This window comes from Osmia lignaria, chromosome 2, assembly GCF_051020975.1.
Source record: "Osmia lignaria lignaria isolate PbOS001 chromosome 2, iyOsmLign1, whole genome shotgun sequence".
In the NCBI taxonomy this organism is placed as follows: domain Eukaryota; kingdom Metazoa; phylum Arthropoda; class Insecta; order Hymenoptera; family Megachilidae; genus Osmia; species Osmia lignaria.
In genome coordinates this window covers 6,788,955-6,808,938 of record NC_135033.1, presented here as the reverse complement: position 1 = coordinate 6,808,938, position 19,984 = coordinate 6,788,955, and the positions used below count along the sequence as shown (strand labels likewise).

The 19,984-nt window shown below is 40.5% G+C and overlaps 1 protein-coding gene across 3 annotated transcripts; it reads left to right on the top strand.

Moving 5' to 3' along the window:
• The first annotated feature begins 498 nt into the window (after positions 1-498).
• On the top strand, positions 499-10,247 carry LOC117606906 (uncharacterized). 3 transcript variants are annotated; one of them, XR_004582091.2, is made up of 8 exons: positions 499-1,017; positions 2,241-2,502; positions 4,566-4,827; positions 4,996-5,278; positions 5,564-5,752; positions 6,536-6,654; positions 6,727-8,968; positions 9,042-10,246. XR_004582091.2 is itself a non-coding variant. In XM_076689482.1 (7 exons), the coding sequence occupies exons 2-7, from the start codon at positions 2,437-2,439 to the stop codon at positions 8,241-8,243; spliced, it is 2,436 nt and encodes an 811-aa protein (XP_076545597.1). In that variant the 5' UTR covers positions 499-1,007; positions 2,241-2,436; the 3' UTR covers positions 8,244-10,247. The 3 variants fall into 3 exon arrangements, 2 of the variants coding, with proteins under 2 accessions (XP_076545597.1, XP_034185828.2); XM_076689482.1 differs by having other exon boundaries at positions 499-1,007; positions 6,727-10,247; XM_034329937.2 differs by having other exon boundaries at positions 6,727-10,247.
• The last annotated feature ends 9,737 nt before the right edge of the window (positions 10,248-19,984 follow it).

Here is a 19,984-nt window from a genome sequence, read left to right as displayed (position 1 = left end):
AAAAATATTCTTATTCAATGACAAATCATGTGAATATATAAATTCTTTAAAAGTGAATTAGTAAAATTCCCCGAATATCACGCAGCCAGTCTAAATATTTCTGCAAACACCCACATATAAAAGAATATTCTTCCAAAGCACCCACGTGAACATAATTTCGCTACCATAAACGTCTAACTTAAATCATGTCTGATATTTTTCCACACGTGTGAAAATAAATTACTTATCGATCCCATGAGCATGTAAAAGGCTGGTAGCGTCGCGACGCCGACGCATCAATTGCCTGGGACGAAGATGACACATTTAACCAGCGTTTGCCACGTGGTTCCATGTGGTACCTCGACGTCTCGTGACGGACACCGACCTACTCGCGCGATTATCCTTGATTTTTATGGAATTCTAGAGTCCGTTGGGTTCCTCGTCGTCGACGAATACATCGTCGGCGTCGAGGCGTCAGCGCGCGGCCAAGCCGGCTCGGCGCCAAAATCAGCTCGCCAGTCGCGCTTTCCGGTCGGTGTTTTATAAATACTGCAGACAGTCGAAGAGTGCAGCGAACACGGTAGTTGCTGTAAAATCACGAATCCCGACGGACAAAGTTGTTGCCTGTTGCGCGATCTGATCTAACCCCGATAGAATAAAAAAGAAAACCCTCAAAGTTTCGTATAACGTTATAAAATTATTATATCGTGAAGTTGAAGAAAAGGTGTTTGGCTAGCGGTGGTAGTGGTGACATTTTCATGGATTAATTGTGTCTCGGATTCGTGAGCGAATTCTTGGAACGAAGTGCCAAAGTGTACAGTGTGTACACGTGTGTGTGTGTGTGTGTGTGTGTGTGTGTGAGTGGGTGAACGAAAGTTGGGAAAGAACACTCTTGGTGAATAGTATTCGAGAAAAGTGATAAGAAACCCGTGTTTCGGGGAAGTTTGATAAGAAATGATAGAGTGATCCTACTATAAGCTGCAACTGTTCCCCAACGAGAACATCGTTTTGTCGAGTTTTATTTTTTGGTACGATTATGTACGTGTTCAAATTTTTTAATTATTGAGAAAATAAGTGTTGTTGAATTGTGGCTTGGCTTTGTTGATTTTTTAATCGCCCTATTTTTATTTATATTCTAGATATTTTTTAATAATATTGTCAAAAACGTGGATTTCTATAGAAAATTTGTATTATTATAGTTTTTCGATATAATATAAATTTATAATCTAAATATATAATACTATAACGAATGTGGTAGAAAATCTAAATTTCATAAAAATAGCTACAGAACAGAAGACATAAGAATTCATATTTATATGCAAATATTAATGAAAATTATTAGATTTTTCAAACGTTTGAAGATGTAAGAAATAGAAGCATATGTTAGAGAAAGGAAATTTATATCTCGATATTATATGCGTGCGATATAGTAAATGGAATTTGGCTAATGGAGAGGTTGGTTCGTGTAATGCCGGCCGAGTTTTGCGGCGTTTCGTTGTCCAACTTGCGCAACAATTATCGCAATTCGAAAATACGATGCAAAAGCACTCGATAGAGAGAAAATACAATCTTTTGCCGCGAAATTACACACGAGCTACTTATTCGAACCAATAATACAGAACTATGAATTATAGCTCGGAATTCGTAATGCTATTTTCGTATTCGACACGTGCACTCCGTTGAAACAACGTTCTTTTTCAAGGCACCAAAGAAACTTCATATACTTTGTTCAAAAAATTCCGCTAAATTAATTTTCAAATACAATTTATTTCCAAATAAAATACCTAAAAATAATTACAATACCAAGCATAATATATATATATATTTTCCATAAATTTTCATATTCCAAATTTATCATTGTTAATTCAACTTTCTCTTTTATAATTAAAAAATTAATATTTAATCATAACATATTTTTCATAGACCTACACATCTTCAACTTACCAACACCCCTTCATCCTCTTGTAATTAAAAGATAATATCTCATCAAGGCGAACCATCACGAAACCTATATTTTTCTTTCTGTTTCTAAGCTTTGTAATACCGTGAAAATCGCGTAGTTACTTTACGATGGCACAAAGGGAACATTATCTAAAACTCACGCTTCTGCTTTGTGGAACAGAGCGAACGTGATCAAAGTTTAAGTGGTTCCAAAGTTTAACCCTCTCGCTATGGGGCAAGCACTTTCGCGAATGCAGTAATTCTCGGCAGAATCTTCTCTAACATTCTAATTTTTGTTGTTGTACACTTGGTCTTTTCAGATTCAGGGTTCATCGACTTTTTCGCAAGATCGAATGGCTGATCACAACGAGCTAGCGGAAGTCCAATGATCATCGTTCACCACGAAATGACAAAATGTGAATATCTCTGCGTTAATCAAAACGGATTGTTAAGCTCATTTTCGACTTTTGGCTTCCGCACGAGCCCGTGGCACACGATTGACTACCGTCTGTCAGAATGAGCTTAATGAAGAAGGCGATCGGCGGCTCCATTCACAGGATACGCGAATTCGAGCTCGAGAAGGTAATTCGATTGACGAATCGAATCTCTGACGTGACAGAACCATACTCCATCCAACAAGACGAGACAGTAAATGCTTACAAATTCACGTGCTCGAAGCACACAAACCTCGACCGAAATGTTTGAAGAACTGGAAACAACTGAGATCCGACCCTGTGTCGAGCGCATAAATTTGTAAATATATCCTGACTCGTGTCGTTGAACGGATCCTCTGAATTGAACGATCCTCTGTTAATACGATTTTCCAATCTGTCTGATAGAATGAAACTGTTGACCCAATTAAGGAAGAGACAAATGTATCGAATGCAAAATTTAGAGTAAAACGATTATCGATTCTTTTGGTAGAAGTCTCTGATTGCTTCCGTTAATGATGATGAATCAAGAATTGAATGGGTAGATGCATTTTTGGGTAGACGAAGTAAATAAGAAATTAAAGGGATGATAATTTCTACCCTTGCTAGCTTCAACGTTACTATCTTCTATTAATTATACCTTGGTTTGAAATTGTTACATTTTATTACAATTTTATAAATTTGGAAAATTATAAAATATTTACAGAGTTTCTAATTCCTAGGAATATGTATTTCCTTGCAATTAAAGAAAGTATAAATCTACTTTTGATCAATTAAAATTTTTTACATTATTAAGTGTCCATTCTTAAGTTTCAAATTTAATTTTTTTAAAATGTTAATTTCAAATTGATAAATATATAATAATATTACACGCTGAATTTCATAAACTTAAGATCGTGCCTCGTTAACTCACTGTCAGTCACGCCCAGAGATCTATGTAAATCTTCGCTGAAAGTGTGTCGGACAACGAATCCCAGACAGAAGTCCCTTCGAAAAAGCATCTTCAAATAAATGAACAGAGTACTGTAATAGAACGAACCTTTGAGCTACTGTTCGTGACGAATCGAATTCTCGACAGATCGGTAACACGCGACCGAGTTTCCAGTCGCGAGTCGTCGAGGATCCAGAAATAGTGGACGTGTGTGCAACATTTACCTCAGAATCAAGGAACGGGCAATCTCCTTCTCTCTGGCAGTAAACCAACTTTCCCTCGATGCTCACTTTATGACAATACAGGAACCAATTGTAACCTTTAACACTTCGGTTAATTGCTCGACGACCAGTCGTTCGCGACTGTTCGTGTAATAAAACATATGGCACGAATATTTCCATTATTTTTCATCTGAAAACGTGATATTCTCCTCTCTAATTTTTTGCTGCTGAAAGAAATTGGAAATACGAGCAACTGGTACATATTTATTCGAAACGAGTTTCCAATTCCCTGAACGCGTGATACATTTTAATTAAATATATTAACTTTCAGCGTGGTACTTGAAATGTTATTTTATGTTATGAATTGAAATGAATTGTTTAGTTGGCAGACGAACTGAAAATGGGCCATGTTTCACAGAATATTATGAAATAGCTTTTGAACATGGCACTCGACGCCGATAAATTGTACACGAAATAATGAATGGAGTAGTTTCATTATTTTTTCACCTTTAAATTTGTCACTTGAAATTATATACGAAAATATTGATTTTGTGATATAAACTGAAACGAATGAAAATTGTCATTGAATTATAACGAAAGGGTTACTTACTATTCACCAAAGATGCAGCAGAAGTCCTCTGGTTAATTAAAATTAGGAATTCTTGCTGCGTCGTTGATTTTACTTTGGATAAAAAGTCACGGAACACATTTTTAACGCACCACGCTAAATTATACATCGGATCCACGAACTTCGACGGGCTTCTGGTTATTGCGTAAAAAAATAAAGAAAACAAATCTTCCGCAGTTTCGTTTTCACCCACCCTCGATGAAATCATTCGGAACCGCGTTATCCGTCGATCGAAACGTGTCCGACACACAAAACGGGTCGTGCGTCGAATTAAAAATAGAAGAATGGACTACCGTCTTGTTCGCGGTTTTGCTTTCATCCACGATTCACGGTGAAAAATCGAGGGCGCAGCTGTTCGATACGTCGCACCACGACTAACGATCCTGTACCCAGGACAACAGCTGAAACGTGCTCTCTTACCTCTTTTCGAACAGGTGAATCTGATCGACGAGTTCGATATCCTGCAAATCGTCGGAGAGGGATGGTTCGGCAAGATTTTGCTTACCGAACATCGAAGCACCCAGACGGAGATGGTGCTGAAGGCGCTACCGAAGGCGTACACCGGGATATCGGACTTCTTTCGGGAATTCCATTACGGGTTACACCTGGCGGCCCACAGGAACATCATCACCACCTACGACGTGGCCTTCGAGACCGCTGGATTCTACGTTTTCAGTCAAGAATACGCTCCCCTTGGTGAGAAATTCAAAACTGATCTTGAATTTTCCTTTTCCTTTTCACTAGAAATGTGAGATTAAGAAATTAAACCTTGAATGACTATTCAATGAGACGGTAATAATCTTCTAGGGACATTGGAACCCTTTCGTTCCCTTTTTATTACAAATTTCGCGGTTCAATTTCCAGGAGATTTAACGTCCAACGTGACAGAGACGGGTTTAGGCGAGCTGCACGCGAAGAGGGTGGCCCGACAACTGGCTGCAGCGGTGCATCACATCCACAGCCGCGAATTGGTGCATCGTGACATCAAGCTCGACAACATCCTCGTGTTCAAGAGCGATTTCTCGAGGATCAAACTGTGTGATTTTGGCGAGACCAGGCGGGTTAACACTGTGGTGCGAAGGCACAACGAGTGGCTGCCGTACTCGCCGCCTGAGGTATTGCAGATCGACACTGACGAGACGTACAAGTAATTATTCGATTGACCATTACCAGCAATTACCTTCCCCTAATTAAGAGGTGGAATTTTAAGACTCTTAACCGAGTGGATAACATTAGTTCAAAACTATAATTACAGCTTATAGGAGAACTCTATTAAAGTAGCAAAATATTGAAATTGTTAAATTAAAATAGATATTTCTTTTGCTGACGAAAGCATTTATAATCGAAGTTGGAATAACTTCCGCAAATCGTGGCTTGCATGATCATGAATGATAAAAGTATAAGCGTTTATTTAGACTTTCACGTTTTTCAGAGCTCTCACGTCGCACGATGTCTGGCAATTCGGCATTGTCCTATTTGTCTGTCTGACCGGATGCTTGCCGTGGCAGAAGGCGGCGTTGGACGACCCGCGTTACACCAGATATCAAAACTGGCACAACGCGACGTTGAACATAGCCAAGAAACCGAAATTATTTCAGCTGATCAGCTCACGGGCGCAGAGGTCAGTTTCTGTATGGGTGACGCGTACCAAGCGCCAGCCTGCACCAGATTGCATTCATCCGCCGCTTCTTAATTGCTCCTGAAACAATACAGAACGATTAGATAAAGAAACGACGCGATTCTTTACGCTTTAATATTTCAAACTTGGACATACGTTCCATAGCTAATTGGGAACCTAGGATTAGATCAAAGTAAAGTTATAAAAACCAAGAATTAGAAAATTAAAACACACTTAAATAAATTATAGGATCTTGATTTATTTTTTTTTTAAAAAGTATATTTTATAAAGTCACCGTGAAAGATTTAAAGCATACTGATTCACAGAGAGCTAATAAAAGGAGAGACTTTTTCAGCATTGAGTTTACGTGTCAAAACAAGCAGAAGGGTTCAGAGAGAATTATAGACTACATTCCGAGGGAGTGCACAAAGCAGTACCAAGAAATGTTTCCATTTTGGTTTCAGTTTGTTTTTGAAACAACCGCGTGAATCATTACAATCGCGTCACCCTCCATGAACGTCGTTTATTGTCCCTGACTAAACGGGATTATTAAATGTATCGAGAGAAAAATTCTGGATTTTACATATATCACACTGACGGTAAAAGCAATTAATTTTAAACAAAGAACATCGCAAAATTGATGAATTACCATATAAAATGGCTTAATTTAACGAACTCACCATGTTACCTTAATAAATCTCCAACAACTGTAGACCTCCCAGCATCGTCCCATTATCCTAAAATTAATTCCAAGGATTTTTACCGAGCCCCTTGAACATTCTTCAGGATGTTCAAGCGTCTACTGGATCCAAAGGCGGAGAAGAGGCCCGTCAGCGTGCTGGAGGTAAACAAATACCTGGAGGACAGGTGGTTAGCGAAACTGGGTGTGGAGAAGGCGATGAACGGTAACAATCGAACGAAATTAAAGACTTAGCTGGCTCTCGTATCCGCTTGATTGAACTGAAACGTTTGCACAGGTGGCGCCGACGAGAGGGACGAGTTGTGCCCATCGATGTACAGCTTCCACAGTTCCTTGGAGGAGAAGAACCAGCTCCTTCACACTCTGACCACGTACGGTATCGAAACCACGGTTGACAGGGCGAAGAAGAAGGACCGTATCAGGGAATGGATCCAAGCGAGCGCGATAGTCGAGGAGTACGAAGAGGACGAGTCGGATTTGAACGAGGACATCCGGTTCTACGAGGACGAGGACGAGGAACCGAGTTCCATGAAGGGAAGACACTTCCCGGAGACTCGTCCGATCGCGAAAAACGAATCGAAAAGACACAGGCACAGAACGAACGCATCGACAGCTAGGAAGAGACAATCCGTCAAACCAACCGAGAGGAAAATTCCGTTCGCCCCTCAGGTAGCCGAGGAACGACAGACGATCGCAAGATTCGCCAGTTTCCCCAACGGTGACCCTAATCTAGCGGTGCTGAAGAACGGTACCAATGGTAACCCGGTCTCCGCCAGGTTACCCTTGAAAATCGATTCCAACTCGGAGGAAACGAGGTCCGTCGGGAACGCTAACGGGCAGCTGAATAATTCGAAGAGTTTGAACGTCTCTCGAGACGAATCGTTAGCCACGAGCGGGTTCAAGTCCAACTTACCCATCCAGGAAACTGTTCCCGAACTCGCCAACTCTCTGGACGTTCAAGATCAAAGTTCGAACGCGGCAACGGGCGGAGGTGATCGAAGTTTGCCGAGGAGCCCGCAGATACCGGCTAGAAAGCATCGCTCGCAAACTGCCCCGTTTCCGGCGCCGACGTCGCCCGTGCTGAACGGAAGTCGAGCCGAGTCCGCCAAGAGGAGCCAGTCGACCACGGTACTGGCCACCGGGCAGACGGAAAGATCGACCCCGACGATCCATCGATCGACCGACAGGTCAACCGCGATGGCGAACCAATCGAACGGGCAATCGTCGACGGCAACGACGATGGCTCGGGGCGAAAGGTCGACCCCACAGCCGGAGAATCGATCCGCGGCGCAATCAATGTCTCGAGTAGAAAATCAATCCACGGTAATGCTGCCGGCGACGGCTCGAGTGGAGAATCAATCGAGTAACGCTTTGCAGCTGGCCAGGAACGAGAAATCCGCGACCGGGCTAGTTCCCTTGGCGGCCACAAATCCGCTGACGATGTCGGTCGCCTCTCATCTCGTGATGCAGAGCTTCAACGCGTTGCAGGGCATCAACGCGGCCGCCAACGACTCTGGTACTCCAGTAAATTCGACTTCGAATTTGCCCCCCTCGTCAAGGAACAGTCCAAATTCCAACCACAGCAAGATGTCCACACCGAAGAACAGCCCCACGACCACTCCCGTAAGAACGTCCACACCGCCGAGGCACAAGATGAATCAACGAACCGAGGAGACGGTGTTTTATGGGAAAGATCCGTTCGAACATTACGGTATCGCCCAGGGAGCGATCATGAGGGGTGAGAATGCTAGACGTGGCTCGCTTGAAAGCGGCAGCAGATCCGCTAGCAACTGAACGATCCTGTTTGATTTTGGTATTGCACCAGAATTTATGTAAATGTTGAATAGTGACGATTGGATGTTGGATATACGTACATCGTGTTCTGGTTTGATAACGGTTTCTGCGGGTTAGCTCTGAGCGGATGGAAACTGAAGAATGGAAAATGGATGTTGCTAATTAGGATCCGCTTTTTCTGCTACATCTGAAAAGAAATTAAATATATGGTTACTATAGGTGGAATAAATGAAATGTTCTTGGACGACGACATTTTCAAAATATGAAAGATTTATACTACGTTACGGCTGTTTAAATATTTCTTAAAATAGTAGATTGATTTTTTAACGAATTATCGTAGAAAACAGACCCATGATAGACCCATGCTAAACAGGACTTGATGCTAGTAATGAACTTAATCGAAGATTGCCTTCTACTATAACTACCAAAATATTATTTAAGAAGCCAGATGAATTTTTCTCTACGAATACTTGCAATCGACAAATGATTCGACACGAAAATCAAACTGGATAATCGAGTTTTGTATCGAACGATGCACCGTTTAGTGTCTTCCTTCCATTTGTTGGAAACGAGCCATGGCAAGGTCCATTATAGCGATTCTTTTGTCCCTTCACGTTGGTCCTCGCATTATGTAGCTGCTGCACAAACTACGCTCCATGGAATAATTCACGGATTATTTTATTTCATTGCGCCCCAGAGGATGAATCATTGAAGCGGACAGAAAGGTAACGACGATCGAGCGCGGCTACCAACACCGATGTTTTATTTGTATCTGAACTTGTGTGTCGTGTATTTCAGGAACAATTTACACGCGAACGTCGATCGGCCAGGAACGAATTTTGGTACGTTGCTCCCGGAAAACGTACGCGTCCGCGTTTCTCCGCCTGGTCGTCTCGCGATCGAACCGTTCGTTCGATCGCCACCACCCCTTCAAACGGCATTAGCGTAATTGAAACGTAAATATTACGGTGCACACGCGACGACAAACTTTATCGTGGGTAGTCCAAGGTGTGGCCAACTGATTGTGACGTGAATTCGATTAATTGTGATACTAGTAGAGTGATCTTTAAATTACCGAGGCGGTTTTAGCTTCAAGATGTATGCTTAATATGTTAATGTGAAATTGATCCGAAAGATATCTTGTATTCCATAAATAATAATTAAAGATAGAATATATGCTTTAGAATATTTGTTTCTTTTTTTCGTTATTATTAACACTCGACTGTCATAATGAAAATGAATGTTCGTAGACGATTAATGTTTAAATTTAGGCTTGCAATATGTTAGAAAAATAATTTTTAAGAAAATTAAATTTTGTATGAAGAGAATTCATTTTTTTCCTCGGTAGTGGATTATTTTTTTTTTGTATTGTTCTTGAATAAAAATAGGGAGAAAGATTGCATACACGAAGCAAGTTGTCTTACGGCAAAGATCACAGATGGCACCCAATGTTGCGAGCTAAGGGTGAACTGTATGAAATGTTACGAGCAGTTGCCTTAGGAAATTCTTCTGTGATGTTTCAAGGTCTTTTCGCGTGAATTATGCTTATATGTATATACATATGTAAGTTTATCCACTTGTGTAGGTCATATTTCAAATTAAAGTAAATTAAAAAAATATTAGTGAAAGATAGAACACTAGTCATTCCTATATTTTGAATTGTACAGTTTCCAATTAGATTCTTATGTATTGTACTAGAGTTTGTTCCTTTTTAATTAATATTTATCCTTTTACCCTGTTAAAAAAAAATTAATTATAAGACATTGCGATTGTACCATATTAATTATCTTCGATAAACGTGAATTATTAATGAATCATGTGACATAGAATGTGTTAAGCTTTACCTATAGTTTTAACTTGAAAATAAAAAATACAAAATAAAGGATGTTTAATAATCAAGCAACAGGCGAAAATACCTTTCAAGAAATCACCCCTGCAGGGTTACAAACTTTTTAATTACTGTATCCTAATACTTCTTTGTGTAAGATAATAAAAGATTTATTAATTAAAAAGAAATAAGGTCTTGAAATTATAATCCTCTTTACCATTCATCCTTTTCCTCGAACATGTCTTCCCAATTGCAATCAAAACAGAGACATGTCTCCTTTTAGTAGCCTATAAAGAACCCGTCCATATACTCGCAATACAAAAGAGCATTACGATTCACATTATTCGTCCCTGGACTGTAGCTGACCGCGAGCACGAGTCGATGCTCTAAAAACGGACACGATCGTTCGCGAACGAAATCAACGTGGCTCTAATAATAACCATCCGATTAGCGGCGCCAAAAGATACAAGAATCGAAGCTGGTAAATTATAACCGTACCTCGAATGATAAAAGGCGTTCGTTTTTCCGCGATCGCGGGAACCGGTGTATCTGGTTGCCGCGTAATTAATTACGAATAAAAAAAAAGGGAGGAAAAAGAGTAACGATACGCCGGTTGAACTCGGAAATGCTCGATATTCTTATGCGTGTCCCGTGGCTCTGCTCGACTCTGCTTTCGACCTCGTCCTCCACCTCGTCGTCGTCGCCGTCGAGGCGACGTCGACTCAGCCACCAAGAGGAGGGTCACGGGGGTACGTGTCTGGCGATATGAAAATAATTACCGGGCGGGGCGAGGCGCGAATTAATTAAGAGATACCTAAGTAGCGTATATTGCGCAGGAGATGCAATTACGTCGTCTTTGAGCCCGCGCGCAGCCAACGCCCCCGGGCAGACATAACGAGACCAAACCACTCGCTTTGACACGATTCCTCAGGATCAACCATCGTTCCTTCGACACCCTGAAATTTCATCTTCATCTACTTCTTACTGTCGATTTTAAGGAATTTTTTAGCTTTATAAGATGAACCAACGACGAGAATAAGGGTGTTCTCTGTTTGTGCTAAGTTGTGCTTTAACCCTCGGATGGCGGACCACGAAGAGAACCCCATATTTAATTCAATTTTGTTTTCATTTTCTACATTTTGCATAAACTCTATTGTTTGAGAATTATAATATTTAAAAAGTTAGTACCCTTGTATACGTTTTGTAAGTTTGGGTCAAGATTGACCCAGGCCCCGCTGTTTAAGAGTTAAAAATGTAGAAATCAATCTCAAAGTCAAATGAACTTGGAAATAAAATTTTCAAGGTGCAATAAACGTTACAAATCAGCGTTAATAAAATTTGGAAATATGAAAAAGAAAAAGTATCGGTATCGGAAATGCTCCCGTGGCGCGGATCATTCTGCCGACGGAGGAAGTTCGGATGGGAGAGAACCGAGAGAAGGCTTAATTGTCGCCGGTACGGATGAATTCGGATGATTGATGATGGTTCCGTGGACCGTTGCGGGGATTAGATGGATGATGCTTCAAGGCTGCTGGAGACGCGAGTAACGGGGGTCTAATGTAACGGAGTTTCATGTTTTAAGCTACTATGTTATGGGGATCCGGTGTTATGGGATTCTGAATCGTGTTGCAGCTGTGATATCATCGTGAATTATTATGGGTCATGATGATTTATATTGGAGTGACTTTCTGACGCGTTTTTAGAGGATTTTATATGGAACATTAACTTGGATTATTATCAGTTTCTTCCTTTTCAGTAGATTCAATTGATCCAAGCTATACTAGTTACCTGGATTTGATAAATTCCATGTTTAGCTTGTTTTTTAATTCAATTTTATACTTTTTTTATAAAATTAAAGCTAATTGAATTTCTTTTACTGATTTAATTGATATCAATTCAATCTGGATATTAATTGTAATTTTAAAAATACTGTTTTTTAAAAAGGTTCTATTAGTAATTGATTAAAGACACGCAAAATAAAGATGCGAAAACAACGCATAATATTTTTTTATACCTTAACATCTTATCCTCATCTTCAGCAAAAATATCCCCCTCAATTTTAATTACACAATCATCCTCATTAAAAAATTCCCCGAGTGCAAATTCGATGTCTAACCAGCTCTCGGCCGGCACCCAATGCATCAATCCGCCACCATCGACGACACCCAGAGCAAAAAAGCCATCCATACATTCAAGCAACCGGCCTTGCGGCCAAGAGCTGGACCCAATCCATGGAACGCGGGCCTGGAACGGGTTCCCAATTCGAGATTCCCGGCCGTCACCTTCGTTCGTCGTTAACGCACCAAAGTGCCGATGAAAATTAATGAAACCACAATTGGTGTTAATGGCACCACTCGGCCTCCCCTGCACGAGGAAATCGACGACGGGCTTCTGTATCCTGGTTAACCCTTTCTCGGATTATGGGGGCCGCGGTGTCCCCTCGAAATTTTCAATCAAGCATATTTTAATACATCTCGATATAATTATGTGTGAATATAAGTATTATTTTGTCAATTTTTTAAAATTAATTTGCATTTACCAATTTGATTAAACGAGCGTACCAAGAAAACCATCTATGGAACTAAATTTGGAAATCCGAAAAAGGATTAAAACGTCGGGTGACTGGTTTGTTTGAAAAACGAAACTGATCCGCAAGCGACACGATCCAGATACGAATTCTCAGCTAGCGTTCTATTTATAATGGAATTCGTGTGCGGTGACCGGTAACACGCTCCAAATCACTCGTGCTCGATGTTAATTCACACGATTCCTGGTATATCACGGTACGATCTTGTCTTCAATGTGTTCATCACGGCCTTCACGTGTAATTACATACATCGCTGTGGTTGAATCAATGCAACGCATATAATTGTATCCTGAATGCACATTGTGATTACTGACTGAACCGAGGGTGTAGCTCGCATACGTCATCAATTATACTGGATAAACAAGGTAAGACGCATACGGTGTGTCATTGATTGCTTCAAATACCATAGAATGTAACGTCGGATGCATAGGATGCACCGTCAGATGCATAAGATGCACCGTCGATTGCACTTGGTAATCAAAGACACAGATGGTGAGTTGTCAATTAAATCGGATAAATATTGTAAGACACATAAGGGGCGTCATTAATTGCAATGAATGCATAGCGTAAAATGCATAAGATGCATCGTCACTTGCATTGAATAGTAACGTAAGACGCATAAGGTGTATAATTTCAGACTAAACTCCCCTTTGTATCCATAAAATAACTTAATTATCTCGTTAAATACCCATTAAAGGCGCCAATAAAATTATAACATGCGATAAAAATAGACCCTAACTAACGAAGGAAACACCTGTAGGAATCGTGACGATTTTCGGAAAGAACTTCATCGTCTACGTATACCCGACAGCCATGTATGTGGAGCTCGTTAATTAACTCGCGATCCGGTAATTGGCCGTGATAATAAGTAAGCAATTCTGGCACGAGGGGTCGGTTCGCAGGTCATCGTCGCTGGTATCTAAGGTGGTTCTCCTCACCGTTCCTCGCAGGAAACATTAGAACGATAAAAAGGTCGTCGGGTCAAGTCGGTTTAATCCTTTTCGAAATCTCAGGCTCGTCTCAGGGCGCGGTTGTTACCCAGGACGATGAGATTCGAGATACGTGGGGGGGAAATTCAGCGGGTTTCGAGATTATCTTGCGCGGGCTAATGGCCTGTTTTCCTTTCAAAAATTTATGATAACGCAACACGCCTCTTGGCGAACGGAAGTTGAGCGATGGTACGATTGGCTCTTACTCATTTTTCGTCGCGAAACATGGAGTTCTTATAGGTTTTCAATTAAGCGATGCTCTTATTATGGGCATTAACTGATCATCGTGGCTGATAAATGTGGTTATGGAATTTACGATGGTTTTTTAATGAAAGTACAAGCAGGTGGAAACGGGGACACTGTATGTCATTACTTTTTTGTAAACATAGGGTGTGCGTTTCGCATATTAAACTGATCAGTTATTTCAATATTATGATAATAATTATATAGAAAAATTTCATTGAACTGGATTAATTTATAAAATATATCGCTGCACCAGGAATAAATTATTTGTTATTTTTTTCTTTCAAACAGAAAATTCACTGAAATACAAAATCCACGAAAATAAATCCAAACGTCCTCATAATTTCAACCAACAATACAACCCTTCTATTAACCAGTCAAACAACCAATACATCACAGCAATTATAAGAGCGGAACAGGTTGCCTGAAATTTTTATCACAGCATATGTTCATCTATCAAAACTCACCCCCGGATGTACATCTATCTACGTCATACAAAGCGCCGTCCACAAAGGGTCTGTCCGCGACTAACCCAGCAGCATTCAAGCTCGATATCACGATAAACATCCCTCCGACCGTGTTATCATTGCGCCAGAAAAAAGTGAAAAAGAGAGAGAAAAAAAATGAAGCGACAGGAAGCGTTGCCGTCGAATCTCATTCGCGGGCGCGGCTCTACGTTCTCCATTTTCATAAATCAGCAAGTAGCGATCCGGAATGATTAATCCTCGACGACGGCGGGGATGGTAAAATGCAAATTCCAATCGGCTGGTCCCAGGACGCGCGACACCGGCATCGAGGAAAGTGGATGACGAGCCATCCGCGACGATTCCTCCGCCCGCGATCGGTGAAGTCAGCCGCGAATAATATCCACGGTCTGTCGCGAAAGTAGGCGTCGCCAAAGCGTATGCGTACATTAGCATTTAGCAATTAGTAGTAGGGAAACGATGTTGCGATACCCGCGCCTTTCAACCCCCTCCGCGATCCGTTCGACTGTGCGCGAATTAAGAGCACGACGTACGCGTTCGTCTGCGCGCGACACTGAAAGCGTGTACGCGCGTTTACGTGAGTTTTGCGATCGTAATGGTATAAATATGGAGTACCCAGCGCGTTAAACGGCGTCGTTCGCACTTTCTGCAAGGAATTTCCGCTTTTCCTGCGTTTGTCGTGGCCGAGCCTCTGTGAGGCTGCGTTTTCCACACGCTCGTTTTTGATGTTAATAGCATAGGGGTCTTCTTTTGCCGGGAAAACCTGGCGCTTCTTTTTTTTTTCTCACCACGAACGTTCTTGCAATACGTACTGCACATCGAGGGTTGGTTTTGTGCACGGCGACACGTTTGCCGATGAACGAAAGAGGATACACTTTGCATCCGACTCTTTTCACCGGGATAATAGCGCGAGGGGGGTGTCGATAATTATAAACACACTATTTCAATAATTTGTTGGAACAATAGAAGAGAATGTACAGTAATCCTCTTGGTTTTCAATGGATGCATAGAAAGTTTTCATTCTTCCTGTATGAAAGATAACGATCTGAATAATTTCTAGAATAACTTTGTAGAAAGTACAAAAACTTGTATATTCCTTGTTAATAGCATCACTATCATCGATCTGTCGTTCGTCTTCAAACACAATTTAAAAAAAAAAAACAGAAATTTGAAAGAGCAATCTTTTCAAATGAACTCGTTTTGATGCACTCATCTAGTAGCATCCAATTGCAAGCGAATTTACCGTCCACGAGCAGCGGAGTCTTTCAAGCATCGTAACGCGGTTGGTCGCGACTCGAGCCTCCCCTTTTCTTCCACGAAGCGCAAACGGAACAGGTATGAAAGATGGCAACGTCTCCTTCAGAATGATGCACCGAATAAAATACATATTTCAATTTGTCCGTTCTCTCGCTTTGCTTAAGGATTCCTCGCCGCGAAATTCTCGTCCGCCGCGTCTTCGGCCGTGTTTTCTACAACCTATGGACAGAAATTTCACCGTCTGAAAATATGAAAATCCGTACCGCGAGAGGTTGGTAAATATCTCAAGTCCGCGTAATGGAATATTCGCACATTAGCGACAGGCCATTAATACGACAACCGCCTTCGCCGAGTAGCGTTTCACTCTTTAGCGAACGGTAAGTGGGTTACCGTGAGCATGTACTCGTCTGCACCCCTCTGCATAATTGTTTGGACACGAAAACCGGCACTCCCGTGAAACACCGTTTCCTTACGCGGTCCCTTCTCTTTGTTTGTTCTTCCATGTTCGCGCGTCGCGCCCGTTAAATTCAATTTGCCTGGCTGGACGGTCACCGCCTACCTCCGCGTCTATTTGTCCTCGAACTTATCCCGATCCCGCGGGAAACAATCGACGATACCGCCCTTCTTTCTTCCTTTTCGCTACTTTATTCTCGTATCCTCCGAGAAAACTACCCCTATCAATTTTGAAACCCGGACCAAGTGCCATTTATAATTTCAAAGTTCCATTGGGATAAATTAAAAAATTTCCATATATGAAAAATAAATTAACGGGGTAATTCAATTTTTAAACAATTAATTGTAAGGAAAGATTGATGAGCTAACTGTTCACTTTTCACGCCTTTGAGAGACGATATTGTACAAGCTGTCAGTGAAAATGTCCAGAGACACGTCGAAACGACATTCGCAATAAGAAATGATTGCTCGTCCAGCCAGAAGGTTTCGATATTTTCCCATGAACGACGATGTTCTTCGCGATGGCGAAAGTTTGCACGATGGGGAACACTGTCGCTCGTTAATGTCAAGACGAGCGTCGTGTCGAGTATGATGTAATACGTTGTAACGCGTTTCAGAATCGCGATAAAAGCTTTCTGGAGCGAGAACCAGCCACGATCGACGATGATAGACGAGCAGAAGCGTGTTTAACGATGTCCCGTCATCGATGACGCGATCGTCAGAATGATCCGTTGTCGATAACGTTTCAAGGAAGTCTTTTTACAAGATTCTGTCCCCCTTTCTTTCTCCCTTTCTCAGCGAGGCTCAGCGAAAACGATTGCAATTTTAATGAGATGGGAAGTCATTTCCAGATCCATTACCGCCTATCATTGTCTTAATCGAGATTAAGCTATTTATTTCGCGCACGATCGTCGATCCGCAATTAGGAGACGTGTGTTTTAATGATTTTGTTTTAATTGTGCTCGAGATAATTGCTGAATCGAGTCAACGTGGGGTGTATAATTTATCAGACTGTTATAGTTGCTGGTTTAATCTCTATTCAAATTTTTTACACTCATGGTTCGCAGATCGTTCGATCTAATTTTAACTTCCACGCGATTTTAGTTGGAATTGATCTTGTTTAGACGTGATATTGCAATAAATGTAAATATCTATATATTTTTGTGTCGATAATTTAATAGAATTTCTATAAACTCCACGCAAGGTTTTGAAAAATAATCAAAGTTACATTTTATATTATTCCAAATATTTAAGATTATACTATGAATTTAATTTGTAAAATTTTCCTGCATAAAAAATTCTGCTTCCCTCAATCTCATAATTTCAGCGAAATTTGCGAAAATATCACCCAATATCCTTCCCCTGTTTCGCATCCCTCGGAAATTTTCCCTCCACCTCTTGGTGGAAACTCATTTCACCTTGTACACGTTACAAAATCGCCGCGCTGAGACGAGCAATTTCCTGGATTAGGGAAGCTACAAGATAACTTTGGCTACGTATTGTGCGACCAACACCTACAACTCGCAATTCTTACTTCGAGCAACAAGCAATCTAAACAGTAATTGCAAGTTACACGAGGGATAACTTTCATGTAGAAACGTCTTGTTTCCAAGAAGATTGCATCTTGATTAACCAAATGCGATTTTTATGGTCTTCACTTGCAGCTGTCCACAATTTTTCATTTCCATTGCTCTAACCCTTTTTCAAATTTCCAAATTTATCAACCCTCTAAGTCTTTAAAATCATTTTATAATATTGATAAATGGAAACTATAATAATTTACATCTCTAAGACCTCCATCTTCTGACAAATTTTTAATAATTTTCACTGTATTATATTAATATTTAATAATTTTTCAACGGATAGGATTTTTCTTGCGGTTACCTTTCAAAGGGAAACACTCACGCACCCGGCCAATGACATTTTCTTCTATTTTCCTTCGAACGACGCGAATGCCGAGGGGCAGAACACCTTCATCATCATCGGCTTCGCGCGAAGAAAATTGCGAACAATGCGACTGCTGGCAGAATGATCACGATTTTGCGTTTTCTTCGCGCGTACAATTGCGTGCGTGAGGTGTTCATCGCGCGTTACCATTTGCGTGCGCCAGCTCGGCGATAAATTGTTGAATTCCGCCTTTTTAATCCAGAATTTCTCCGCTCTTTTCCGATAAACAGACAAGTCATCTTACAGTGCATCCTTTTTTTACAACCGAGTTCTATGAAAGGCTCTTTGAATCTTTTTTATTCTTAACAAAATAAAGTGCTCTTAAGTCCAGAGGGAGATACTTAACTGCCGAGTTGGGATATGAAGTGGTTTCCCTCTCTATTGAAGCTATTTTAGAAAACATTAATTGGAAATCAATTTCCAGCTGCAATTAAATAGATTTAATTTCTGTTAATGGAGAAATATGTTTATCTAATTGAAATCGTCCGAGTTCGAGGAGCATTTTGCAATTCAAAGCAATTATATTAAATCTACTATCAATATAAAATCAATAGATTCATTCATTTTTCAATTTTATATCAGCTAACTATCTCGCAACGCTAATATAAAAATTTTACAATAATTTAAAATCAAATTTCCTAATCTTCCAAAGTGCCAGAGGCAAGCAAATTTTTTCGCAAATAGAGCTTAGCCTATGTGAATTGATGGAAAAGTGCATTCTATTGAAAGAGACCCACAAAATGATATAATAAACCGATACATCGTGGGTAAAAATGAAAAAAAATACCATCATAAGCCTTTTTCCCTAAGCGATAGCTGTAAAGCGGCCGGTATCACTCATCGACCGTGTTTCCTCTCCTCGTCTTCCCGTTGACTTCCTGTCGAGCATTAACCGGGTGTCGGATTACCGCGTTCCATTCCTAAGCTGGCATAGAAACAGACAGCTTAATCCAAGCCGATTTACCCTAAGCGATTTGCCGATCGGATCCGATCAGAGCCATTGCGCGAAAGAAAACAAGACTGACAGAAAAAGGTAGCTTTTTTTCTAACCATGCAATTATCACTATTTTCAAATGAAATTATTTTTATTGCTATGAAGAGGTTTATTAGAAATGTAAGAATGGAGCTAAGGGTGAATATCGTTATATTTTTGGGCGTTAATTACTTGGACTTTTAACCCTTTCATTCTGGAGAATATTTTCAGAAAATTATTTATTATGTACTGGATGATAAGTACTGATTGTTCATTATGACTTAAATAAAAATAAAAATGGAAGTCATGAGAATGTCGATGATTATCAATCGCACCCTGGGGATAATTTGATTTATTTGTTCTCCCAATTATAAATCATTCGTTAAAATCAATGATTTCTCAGTGACAGGCTATTTTTAAGGACTTTCGTCCTGAAGAAGTCAATCATATCAACGAAAAGTAGAAAAATGATTGGAAAACAAGGAGATAGTCGTATAACCGAGATGAACATCCTTCGTTATCTCGTTCAAATGACGGCAAATTCTTGTTTAATATGAAAGCAAAAGCAGCGAACAGGGGGCCGTATATAACAAAGGTGAGCAATATCGAGGATCGTAAAATGCTGCAAAAATAACTTCGAATTTAGCGTCGTTCGCGATCATAAATCTTCGGTACTTCCGACGGTAAAAGTCACTAGTATACCTCGATCGGTGAGGTTCTTGACCGGGGTATGTCGAAATGCAACCAAGGTGTGTGTTGTGCTACAAGCTCTATGGGTTTTGCATGGCGCCACCATGGTTATGATTTAAAGGGATGAACAGATAGAAATGCTGCTGCTTCGAAAGAACATCTTTTACAATCTTTTACATTTTTAAAGGATTAAATATACAAAGTTTTTGTTCTACTTCTTATTCACCTTGGAAGATTTATAGAAATTTTTCTTACAATGCTGATGAAAAGTCTTATAATGAAGAAAATC

Excerpts from the sequence above, each read along its gene's own strand:
- LOC117606906 (XM_076689482.1), top strand. The coding sequence starts at position 2,437 with ATGAGCTTAATGAAGAAGGCGATCGGCGGCTCCATTCACAGGATACGC. Across the intron at positions 5,279-5,563 it reads GACACTGACGAGACGTACAA|AGCTCTCACGTCGCACGATG; the intron begins GTAATTATTCGA and ends CACGTTTTTCAG. Across the intron at positions 5,753-6,535 it reads ATCAGCTCACGGGCGCAGAG|GATGTTCAAGCGTCTACTGG; the intron begins GTCAGTTTCTGT and ends AACATTCTTCAG.